The sequence below is a fragment of the Medicago sativa genome, chromosome 6, assembly GCF_051527215.1.
Source record: "Medicago sativa cultivar Bolivia chromosome 6, Bolivia_mono, whole genome shotgun sequence".
NCBI classification, from domain to species: Eukaryota; Viridiplantae; Streptophyta; class Magnoliopsida; order Fabales; family Fabaceae; genus Medicago; species Medicago sativa.
In genome coordinates, this window is record NC_140754.1 from 10,021,827 (window position 1) to 10,034,003 (window position 12,177).

At 33.8% G+C, this 12,177-nt stretch overlaps 2 protein-coding genes and 1 pseudogene across 3 annotated transcripts; 1 reads left to right on the forward strand and 2 right to left on the reverse strand.

Annotated features, from left to right (window-relative positions):
• Positions 1-33: 33 nt before the first annotated feature.
• LOC146912695 (LRR receptor-like serine/threonine-protein kinase RPK2 pseudogene) lies at positions 34-3,981 on the reverse strand (annotated as a pseudogene). The gene has a single exon (XR_015016836.1). The product of XR_015016836.1 is annotated as an LRR receptor-like serine/threonine-protein kinase RPK2 pseudogene (transcript).
• A 3,105-nt stretch (positions 3,982-7,086) lies between these two features.
• Positions 7,087-8,541, reverse strand: LOC146912696 (uncharacterized). Its single transcript, XM_085722201.1, has 2 exons — positions 7,693-8,541; positions 7,087-7,414 (listed from the first exon to the last, which is right to left on the reverse strand). The coding sequence occupies exons 1-2, from the start codon at positions 8,532-8,534 to the stop codon at positions 7,207-7,209; spliced, it is 1,050 nt and encodes a 349-aa protein (XP_085578327.1). The 5' UTR covers positions 8,535-8,541; the 3' UTR covers positions 7,087-7,206.
• A 1,460-nt stretch (positions 8,542-10,001) lies between these two features.
• On the forward strand, positions 10,002-12,019 carry CRR7 (chlororespiratory reduction 7). The gene is made up of 3 exons (XM_085722202.1): positions 10,002-10,162; positions 10,583-10,710; positions 11,573-12,019. The coding sequence occupies exons 1-3, from the start codon at positions 10,108-10,110 to the stop codon at positions 11,843-11,845; spliced, it is 456 nt and encodes a 151-aa protein (XP_085578328.1). The 5' UTR covers positions 10,002-10,107; the 3' UTR covers positions 11,846-12,019.
• The last annotated feature ends 158 nt before the right edge of the window (positions 12,020-12,177 follow it).

A 12,177-nucleotide genomic window follows, 5' to 3' on the forward strand; every position in this document is an offset into this window, starting at 1 on the left:
TCCCAGTATAATACCATACCTGAACCACAAACATTTTCAAGAAACTGAATCTATTCTATAATTTTATTGAACAAGATAGAGATGAAAAAGATGCCTATGGCGTGGAAATCAAACATCTACATTCTTCTGCAGAACCATCACCAAGTCCCCTAAACTAATCAAGAAAATTGCGTGGAAAATTGGGGATACAACTATATTAAAATTTACAAGGGGATGATTACGTACAAATCGGGGCACTCTACCTAATACAAGTCCATAAAAAAGGACCGAAATCTAATAAATCACAAATTACCAAGTTACAAATTAAAAGTGGAAGAAAAATATTGCTATCAATTAACAATGATTTCAAAAGAGCACAGCCACACAAGGGGCTAGCATGGTGGAGGTTGAAGTTGTTTTAGTCTTTTCACAACCTGTTTCATTGTAGGTCTTGTTGATAGTGAGTCAACAGTACAAACAACAGCCAAGTGCAGAACCTCTACCAAATCATGTTCCGGTCCTACATCCCATAACCCTGCGGCGAAGAACTCCTTTGCCCTTCCTTCCCTCAGCAGCATGCATCCCCATGCTACTATATTGAAACCATTTCCATAAGAAGAAAATGAAGGGTCCAATGCCTTCTTATCTGAGAGCAACTCAAGAAGCACCACACCATAACTATACACATCAGCCTTATCGGAAACACGGCACGTCATGGCGTATTCAGGAGCAACGTAACCGAATGTTCCTGCCACACCGGTTGTAGCATGTGTCTCCGAAGTTCCAAGAAGTCTGGCCAGTCCAAAGTCGGATAGATAAGCATTCAAATCGTCATCCAACAAGATATTGCTAGGCTTGACATCGCGATGAAGAACACGGGGTACACATTGATCATGCAGATAGGAAAGTGCACGCGCTATGTCCAGTGCAATCTTGTGAAGAACTTTCCAATCCACGGCCCTTGTGGATCTCTCCTGGATGAACTTTTCAAGATTACCACCCGGAAGATAATTGTATATGAGAAACATCTCTGTCTCACAAGCATGGTAACCAATCAGAGTGACGAGGTTTGGATGATGAAGCCTTCCAAGGGTCTTAATCTCTGCATGGAACTGTTGAACACCTTGGAAACGTCCAACTGAAAGACGTTTCACTGCCACCAAGATCCCTTGCGATATCTCTGCCTTATAAGTTGCTCCGAATCCTCCACTCCCAATACAGTTGCTTGCATTGAAATTTCCTGTGGCTTGGACAACATTTTCAAATGTCAAAGGGACACCAATATCAGTAAACACTGTAACTTCTCTTTTGGTAGAACCGCCAACCCTGGAATTTGGCTTCAACCTTCGCGTGAAGAAGAACAGAATAATGAGGGCTATAAGAACAGAGACAATGGCCGAAGCAGAAGCTATAGATGCTATCTCTATAGCACTGAAACCATTATCACTGTTTTTTTCAGTATCTGCTGCAGTCATGGAAGAATTTTCATCAAATTGCCCTTGTTGATTTGCCGATGGTACAGTCAGAGAAACGCCACGGCAGGAGCTTAGAAATGGATTCCCAACAGCACTGCTGCACTTGATGAAGCTACTATTTGATGGCAAGAATCCAGATAAGTTATTGAAAGACACGTTGAATACAGAGAGTGTAGTGACATTTGCTAAACCAGCTGGAATGTGTCCAGAAAGGTTGTTGTTATTCAGCAAAACATCGGTTAGATTTCTCATGTTCTCTATAAACTTAGGAATCTCACCGGTAAGAGAGTTTGTTGAAAGGTCCAAGACTTGTAAAGAATACAACTGACCCAGATTGGAAGGAATTGAGCCACTCAAGTTATTACCAGCCAAAGATAGAAACTTCAGATCCTTCATCTGTCCGAGGCTAGAGGGAATCTGACCTAGTAATAGGTTTCTACTGAGGTTCAGGGAAACTAAAGAGACCGAATCCCCTAAAGCAGGTGGAATGGGTCCTGAAATTTGATTTCCAGATGCATCCAAAAAATTCAGTGATCTGCACATTTTACTAATATTAGATGGAAACTCGCCAGAAAACCTATTATAACTGACATTCAAAAGCAATGCATCTAATCCATCACATTTCTCAAGTAAATATGTAGGAAATAGTCCCGTGAGTTTGTTCTCTCCGACAAGAAGTGTGTAACCACTTTTTTCTTGCATCCTGTCTCGTGCTATTGGCAACGACTGAATGCCGGTGAAGTTGTTTTGCCCAAAGTTGTGAAAGACTGAAATGCCAACTCCCCCTAACAATGTGAAAAGTGATCTCTCACGAACTTTTGATGAAAAATAAGATGCATAAGGAGACGTAACATTGACAGATTCAAACGGATTCCCATTCCATAAAGGAAACGGAGAGCAACCATTGTTGGAAAAAACAGGAACTGAACCAGACAACATATTCACGCTAACGTCAAACACAGTCATACATGGAACATGAAGTTCCTCAGAAAGCTCCCCAGTAAGATTGTTTGAGCTCAGATCAAGAAAATGCAGCTTCTTACATAAACCGAGCTGGTTTGGGAACTCTCCAGTGAAGAAATTCTGAGCCAAATTAACCATCTCCAAGTTACTACAAGCACCCCAACTCGAAGGAAAACCTCCCTCCAAATTCACCATGGGAGCCCACAAAATTCTAAGCTTAGGGAGTGTCACGACTTCTTCAGGCATCGAACCTTCAAAGTAATTCAACTCATCATTCAATGTAACCAACTCAACATCCCCAACCGGATCAAAAAGGTTGGAAAGCACAACAACAGAAAGCTCCGTACAGTTTCCAAGCTCACGAGGAATATGACCACTAAGCGTATTCCTCGAAACATCCAACACCTCAAGACTCTTAAGCTTCCCAAATTCAGCAGGAATATTTTCTTCCAACAAATTCGAATACAACAAAATCGTCTTCAACCCACCACAATTCCCCAAACTCTTTGGAATCTCTTGAACCAACGAATTACCAGACAAATCCAAATGCTCAAGCTTCCCACAATTCTTACCAATCTCCTCCGGAATAACACCACTAAACTGATTAAAAGACAAATACACCCCTCTAAACTTCCCAACAAAACCAGGAACAGAACCATTCAAACCATTTGCAGCCAAATTCAAAACCTCCAAACTATCAATATCACCTAAAACACTAGGCACCATTCCAACAATCTTATTAAACCCTAAATTCAAAACCCTCAATTTCCTCAAACCTTCAAAACTCAAAGGAATAGACCCACCAATCAAATTACCTTCTAAATCAAGAACCTCAAGTTTCTCCATATTCCAAATCTCTTTAGGAATAAAACCCTCCAACCCATTAAAGGGTAAACTCAAAACCCTAAGTTCAGTTAACTCACTGATCAAAGATGGTAACTTTCCAAACAAAGAACCCTTAAAACCAACACAACTTCTCCTAATTCCAAACCCATAAAGCGGAAACTTGAAAAAATCAGAGCAGGGATGTGAAATCAGCTTACCATCTTCGACGCCGCCGTTGCCGGTGATATTGAGAGCAACAACACGGGAGTTGGAATCACAGAGAACTCCATAGAAGGAACAGTGGTTGGCAGTAGAGCTCCAGGTGGAGAGAACGACAGATGGGTCGGAAAGAGAGGCTTTGAAGCGGAGGAGAGTTGATTTATCGGAAAATGATGAAACGGCGTCGTTTGAAGAAGATAAGAAGAGAAGAAAGAAACTCCATTTGATGAAAATTGAAGATGAAAACATCTCATAGAAGATTAAATTTGAAGAAATTGAGTTTTTTTGGAAGTGTTTTGGTGAAGTGAGTGAAAATTGGGGTTTTCTGAAAACCCTAATTTTGAAATTGTGAAGATGCAGAAATAGAAAGAACAAGGAGACAAACACGACTCAAACATAAGCTCTGTTTTTTCCTAAACAAAACGCGTTTTTCGTACATGTTTTTCTGTTGTTGTTAATTTACTATGTTTCTTTGACTTATGTTGGACTAAAATTACTAGGATTTTGAGACTTTTTTTTTTTCCTTCATTGTAGATTATGGATAACACTACTTTTAAATTTTGGTCTATGTTTAATATTACGGTAGATATGTCAGAATCACAACGATCCAGTACGATTTTTCAAAAACAATACCTTAATGCTTCTACAAAATCATGGTGACTCACTATGATTTTGACATACTTACCGTGATATCAAACACACTTTTTTCCTCTGACATACACTTATATTAATGTCCAAAACAATTCCTAGACCTTAGACATTTGACTTGTGATGCGGTTCTTACTCAAATATTGAATGAGATGAGTTATTGGATACTCCTCGGTTTTTCAATGTAGTCCATTAAACTTGGAAAAATCAATATGGTATCATATAAATTCTATGTTGGTTGATGAAAAATAAAGAGTTTAATGTGCATGTTAGATTTTAAGAGTTGAAGTTGTTGCATTGATTAGACCATGCAATTTTACTAAATTGATTATATGCGAGTGATAGTATGATTTAAATGTTTATAGTTACAGCTACTGAAATTATTTGAGTGATTAGGTTTTTGAGGTGAAGTGATTCTTGTTACATATGAAAATAAATTTTTAACGGTAACACAGTTTTTGAAAATTTACTACACAAAATAGGTTTAGTGTGTTTTTTTTCTTCATAATTGATAGGTTTAGAATTGTTAGATGGGACCAATTGCATCAAGTTCATATGTAATTTGAATAGCTTCAATAAAATATTCAAAATTTGAAGATTTCATTTGACAGTATGGATTGCAGAAAGTGTAATGGAGATCAATTTTAGTTCATATTTTTTTTCTTTTTAAATTGATTACTTTGAATTTGATATTGGACCAAGTCATTGTCTTTGAATGTGAATTATATATACCTAGTAAATTTTACAAGAATGTCTGAATTTATGTTGTATATCGTTCTTGACTTTAATTAAATAGTGATTTTGCAAAAAAAATCTGGGAAATATTGTTTTGTACTTTATATATACTTTCATGTTTTATGTCTTACGTATTAAATGATAAATATTGCACGAATTGATGATGATTGACTTAGACTTAAAACGTAAGTTGATGCATGATGAACAATGATGAAGTTTATGTCATGTTCCAAGTATGATGTTAATGTTAAACAGTAAATGAGGTTTCACTGATTATGTTTGTTCTATTTTTGTAAGTAACCTAAATAAAACAAAGGTAGTTAGATTTTTAATGTTTAAGTTCTACTTGCAATTTGATAAGCATGATGATGAAGTTAATTGATGAATGATGAAGTTTATGAATTATGAAAATGACTTAAAAATATTTGAATTTTATTATATGTCACTTTACAATACAAATACATAATGAATGTTCATTTCTCTATCATACTCTTAACTATTTATTATAACATTTTCTTTCAATTCTTTTGATCTTTCTTTTCCATGTCACTAGTGAGAGATGACTTTGTAAAATCACTTATAAGTTCTCTTTACAATACAATATTAATTACATTTATTAATATGTATGAAAATGTCAAAATAACATGTAGTAAAATTTGAAAGGAATAAACATTTAAATCATATGATTTGTATGAATCGACAGTTTGCATTGGTATATTTTAATCTTTACCAAGGACAAGGATATGGTCCACGCTTAAAACAAAAAAGTTTAGATAATACAAGAAAGAAAATTAAGATTTAAGGTTAAATACATTTCTTGTCATCCCTTTTCAATAACCACTCTTTCGTCCTTTAATTTCATGTTTTATTTTCTTTTGAATTTTCCACCCTCATTCTATTATAAGATCATTTTTGTTGAGTTGACATATTCATTAATGACGTATAGTTTATATGGTCACCTTGGATATCCATGTCATAAAGAAAAAGCATAATAAGAGTTGCCACATCAATAAAAATGAATAAAAAATTATGTAAAGAATATGAAAATTCATATAAAAGTGAAGTTGGGTGGACCCAAAAACAGCTTTAAAATAGAGATAAACTATTTATTATATTGAATATAGGGGGACCGAAAATATATTTAAACCTAAGATTTATGACAAAGATATCATAAACCATAGACTAATTTGTCAAGGGATGTGCCACAACTCACATGTGCTTAAATTCTTGGTTTAATATCACCGCAATTCATCACTTCATGTTACCTAGTGGACTCAAATTATGTGTAACATTGTTGTCGCTACATTTTTTAAGAAAAAAAAAACCTTTTAATGAAGATCATACAGCTCATATTTTATCAAGTTTAAAATAAAAACTCAAAGATGCAAATCAAATAAACTATCTAAATCTCTTGTAACAAAAAAAAAAAGACTATCTAAATCTCTAAATTGTCCTTTTTTTGGATAAAAAATGCATATGATAGTTTGAGGGAATATAAAATAAGACGAAAAAAATGTTCATATTCACACTTCGATGCAAATATATATATATAACATCGATCAGAAGGATATGGATATATACATGAGTAGAATTAAATTAGGAATCTATTATCACCTATTTTCACCTTCCACCCTTTCAACATTACAAGCATTTACTTATCAATCATTTACACCTTGAGCCCACGCCGGAGCCTCAACAGTTGTGCACACGGACACCTTTTAATCATTTTAATATATTATGAATTTTTGAGTAGTTTTGATCGTAAACTACGATCTCATGCAAGAATTTCTCTTCAAAATATCAAAATGATTCCCATGTAATCGAGGGAAATGAATTTCCACTACCAAATACCATCCCGATTTCTTGAGTCAATCAATCAGTATCGTTGGATAAAAGACCATATAGCTCTCATGAACCATAATCACTCGAGTCCTTCAATCAAAGTCGTACGAATCGTCTGATTTCCTTAAGAGATATCCTAAAGTGAGATATCCTTAATGGATTGATTACCGTGAATGCTTACTTGACCCCGCATGCGATATGAGATATCCTTAAGTGAGGAAGCCATTGTGTCTCCAAATACTTGGAATTCAGATTTCTTGTGCAACCAAGAAGGGTATCGGTAGCTGTTCGATCAAGATTTTCCCGTTAAAAAAATGCAGATTTTAATTTTATAATTGAAAATACCAAACTTGAATCTGGATCGTTCGATCTTGATGGAACAACCACCAACATTTCAATTGTGTGAATGCTAAGAATCCCTGGTTGTCGGGGTGCCGAATATTTGATTAGGCAGACATTATAACTGAGAGGCATAGTCACAATACTTTCTTTTTCAACAACACCATTTCAAGACCTTTTATTAGTAACAAGGTGAACCTGACAAGCAGGAACAACAACACCAACGTCTAAACCAATTCTTTGGTGGTTTTTCAGATTTTGGACTAGGAGGTTCCATTGGCTTCTCTATCACTTGTTCTTCTTGTTCTTGATGTTGTTTCTTTTCATTTTTTTCTTGCTTTTCTGACTCTATTGTTTCTGAACTAGTTCTTACTCCATCAGCTGTTAATCTAGAAAAAAAATCAAGAAAAATAATTTTGGTTAATAGTATGAAACTGAAATGATTATAATTACACCTCTATTTCATTTTTTTTCGGTGGAAATTAAGAGGATACTAAAATTGAAGTTTATGGAGATTTGTCATGAAAACATATATAGATAATTTTGTGTGTGTGCAAAAACATAATCTCATGATGTTTGGTTTGCATTTAAAACAAATCTGCTAATATAAATTATAGAGCATAATGACATAGCACATACAAGCAAGAAGATATGATGAGAGACTCACATAGGAAATTGAAATGAATGGTTGCTCATATCGCTTTCGACTGAACGGTATGAGACATTGGTCGCATAATTCTTAGGTTCTTCACTAGGAACCGCCGCCGCTTTATTATGATCTTCATGAGTTTTGTCCAATGTAGTTGTATCAAAATTTGTCGATGTTTTGGTTTTATCATGGTCATCATCCTTCAAAACTAAATCTATTTTCTCGTTCGATGTTTTAATCTTGTCCTTCTTCAAAGGCAAATTTGTCGTTTCATCTGATGTATCCATTGAGCCATGAGACGAGTCCGGCGACATAGAATCTCTCTCCTTATCCACTACATTTTTGTCATTATTATGATTCACCTCTTGAACTGGCGGCAATGTCGTCGACGCGCCGATGAAATCATTATTCTTTGGCAATTCACCTGATTTACTATTGAATGCAAAAAATTGATCCTTTGAGAAACTATAGTTTCCCAAATGAAGACTAAACAATGATTCATTTGATTGAACACTCCATTCCATGGGACTTGTAGGTTTAGAAGCAAAAATAGAAGATGGTATTCTACTTGGATCATATCCAGAATTAGGGTTAGGGTTAGGACTCATTAACTGAGGTGTAGGAGATTGCATAAATGTTCCACTATGAAAACTCCAAGCAGGTGAACTACCACCAACATTACTAGATTCTTCCAAATTTTCTATGTTATCATCCGAATCTAGTGAAGATTGTGATGAAATTGAAGCACTTGAATGCTTTTTGTGATGATCAATTGGAGATTCTCCATCCTTAGGAAGATCAAAATGTACTTTCAATTTTTTACCACTTCCTTTTCTATTCTCATAATTATATGAAGCCATTAATTTTGGAGCTCTACAAAAGAAAGATAAAAAGTACATTAAGATCTCACAATTATGACAAAATTGACAATAGATTCTTGTAATCTAGCATATAATTTTGATAATAGAATTAACAAGGTTTTGTATAGATTATTTTTTTGGCACAAAATTAATTTATTTTGATATTTCATTATACGTTAATGTTAATTGTCATGTCATGCAGATAACAAAAGCTACAAATATTACATCAATCATTATACAAGAAGAGATTATTTGCATCATTAGCATACACCATTTTATCTTCAACAAAAAAATGATTGAAAAATATAGAATTTTCTTATTTTACAATCCACAAATAATTTATAAGGAGAAAATATATAAAACTTACTCAAGTTATTAGAATTGATTCTGGAAATCCTTTAGCTTCAATTTATAACAATCCTTCAATCAATAAATTGGCAAAAGATGAAGGTTAATGTGAGATTAAAGGTTTTACACATATAAGGAGATGAAATGTAAGACATACAATTAAGATGAAGAATTAGAGGAATTAATTAAAGGGATGAAAACTGGGTTTTGGGGTATATGGAATTGTGTATGGAGAACATAGAAATTATTGACATTGAGAATGATAATTTTGATAAAGGAAGGCAAAGAGAAGATCTCGGGAATTAATCTGTTTATTTAACAGAGGGATTAATTATAACATATTAGAACTAATCCAACTCTATTAGCCGTTACTCTTTATATTGTTAGAGACCAATGAGTCAATGACAATGTTTTTGTTTTGTTATCTTATCAATAGTTTTATATCCTTATATATTTCACATAAATCTATATTCAAACTCAATGTTGCTTATTCAATTAAAAAAATGTTGGTATATCTTATCATGTAATGTTTTAAAAAAATGGAAATGAGGGAAATGACAATGATCGGCGTTAGCGATGCAGTTTTAATCAATTTTGAGGTAAAAAAATAAAATATTCAAATATTAAAACTATATGTGGCTCGGTTTGGATGACACCTTTAAAAAATATGATCTAATCCAATTAAATACGGTTTAATTGGATTAGTATATTACTTAAGAAGATGAATTAGATAAAATTACTATTTTCTTTTTTAATCATCATTTTCTCTCACCTTAGATGAAAAACACATTAGTTCTTATGAAACTTTTTTTGCGTCAAAATATACTATATCCTTTTATATATTCATTGTGCTCAATTTTTGCTTGTAACCATTGAAACTATTACCAATTACCATCTTTGGTCCTTGTTAACAAATTATGATAGATCAATAACATACTATTTTTTTCTATAGTCAAACACATACTATCTGTAATTTTGTTTCAAGATTTGAAAAATCATAACTAAAAAGCCAAAAATAGATAAAATCCAGAACAAAACAAGAATGACAATATTGTAAATATGAGAAAAATGGAGGGTAATTAGAGAACCATAAGAAAAGAAATTATCCCCTAGAAGTTTGTGATTGTAATTCATACGAGCTCCTATATGGATGATAACTTTGGTTTCTTATTGGTCCAAAACTCCATAAACATGAATGAAGCTTAGCACAAAATAATTAATAACCATGGTAGTTGTTTTGCAGCCTCATGGTTTCAATGTTAGAGTTCAGCTTCTCCACTGTAAGCTATTTTATGGCCTTATCTTTTCAGCTTTTGAGCTTTATTGTTCACAATGTAGTATATATACACATACATATACATTACATTATTTTTAGAGGGCATGTTTCTTATGACATGAATTATATTATCAATACTAGTAAGTAGGGAACTCATTTGTATAATTCCTTAGATGGCCAAAATTGCCTTACCATATAGGAATTTTCTGCCCTTAACTTGATGGAAAGAAACATGTAGTTTTATCATTGTTGTGAATGATTGTAAAATAGAGTGGTAGTTTTGAGAGCATTCAGATGATTCATCCATAGCAAATGCAGCCATAACTGTGATAGTAATTTAAACAATTGACCATAATCTTGGTATGAATGTTTTTTGAACAGCTGCAAATGAAATTTAACTACTTGAACTATTTATCATTTGCAGCTACAAAAAGTTACCATATGCAGAATCCAGCAATACATATAACATCACCAGGCCTAATTCAATGTTTAAGTTCTTCTATCCATCATAGACTGCCTCAAGTTGCACTCGATTGCAGAAGTAAAACAAAGGTATATTCCCTGCAGTAACTTCTGAAATCTCAGAACCTATAGTATGTTTTCAAAAAACTTTTTTTTTTTATTTCTTATATTTAGTTTTAAGGACAAAATTGACATCTTGTTTGCACTTTATTTTCTGTTTTCAATGTTTCTGTGAAAAGTTTCATATAGAAACAGTGAGAACAACTTTTTATTATGTTTTGTTTAAACCATTTAGAAAAATAAAAAAAATGAAAAATAAATAAAAAAATCTACCAGGCTCTTAGTCTTAGTATTCTTGTGATCAGTTAATAGGGTTCTTTTGATCACCAAGTACCAACCCTGATTTCAGAGAAAGTTGTTCATTGGGACATTTAGTATGTTTGGTTCTGTGAGGCTTTCACGTCAATCACGATGAAAAACCATGTTGACGTGAAAGCTTGGATTTGGAACTTTGATGAAATTGCAGCAAAAATAGTACAAGATACACAATTGAAGACTGAAACATCAAACCAAACATATGTTTGTCAAAACTGATTTTCTCAGATCAATGCTCCTAAGAACTGCTATGGCAGGTTAAATGTGATAAGAACTGGTGTCAACTGTCAAGTTTGAACCAAGGTTAGGTCTAGCCGAAGTGACTAGTCTTCCACAACGGGCGACCTAAAGTTTGAATCTTAGTTGGGAGAGCTATCCACCTTTAGTGCTCGACCGTACCTCGAACAAGATTACCTCCCGTGGAGGTAACCTGTAGGAAGAAAAGACGATATGTCAAGTGTTGTGGCCTGGGTCATTTCATATATGTTAAACTGCATAACACTAGGTCATTTCATTTCATATATGCTAAATGCACTTTTTTCTTTTGTTAAGCAACTAACACTGAATTTTGTAACAGGTTTTTGCAATGAGGAGGAGAAGGGCAAATGAAAGAACAGATACTTATGTACTATTAGAACCAGGGAAGGATGAGAGGTTTGTGTCAGAGGAAGAGTTGAAAGACACTTTGAAAGAGTGGCTCACAAATTGGCCTGGCAAGACTCTTCCTCCTGATCTTGCAAGATATGAAACCATTGATGATGCTGTTTCTTTCTTAGCAAAGTCCTTTTGTGAACTTGAAATTGATGGAGAAGTTGGATCAGTTCAGTGGTATGAAGTTCGTTTGGAGTGAATTTATAGAATCAGATAAATTGCATCAACCATTTCCTTTGTGTCTTGCCAACTTATGATTGTAATAGTTGAGGAACCATTTATGTTATTTAGAACATTCCATTCTCTTGTAACTGACACGAACATGTCATTTACAGTTTGGATAAATAGTTTAATTAAACACTTGGAACATAAACATTTATTATATAAGTGCTTATGCACAAAATATTTTCATATAAACTATAAGTTGTTTTTATAAACTATCCAGCAGCGCTTGTGGAAATAAGCTGAGAACAACTTATAGACATGTCATAAGTTGTTTCCATATCAAATTCCTTGCAACAGAAAAGTACC

Bases quoted from the DNA above. Each gene is read 5' to 3' on its own strand.
- LOC146912696 (XM_085722201.1), bottom strand. From the start codon at position 8,534: ATGGCTTCATATAATTATGAGAATAGAAAAGGAAGTGGTAAAAAATTG. The intron at 7,415-7,692 runs GTGAGTCTCTCA...TTTTTTTTCTAG, and splicing joins CATTCATTTCAATTTCCTAT to ATTAACAGCTGATGGAGTAA.
- CRR7 (XM_085722202.1), top strand. From the start codon at position 10,108: ATGGTAGTTGTTTTGCAGCCTCATGGTTTCAATGTTAGAGTTCAGCTT. The intron at 10,163-10,582 runs GTAAGCTATTTT...TATCATTTGCAG, and splicing joins TAGAGTTCAGCTTCTCCACT to CTACAAAAAGTTACCATATG. The intron at 10,711-11,572 runs GTATATTCCCTG...ATTTTGTAACAG, and splicing joins ATTGCAGAAGTAAAACAAAG to GTTTTTGCAATGAGGAGGAG.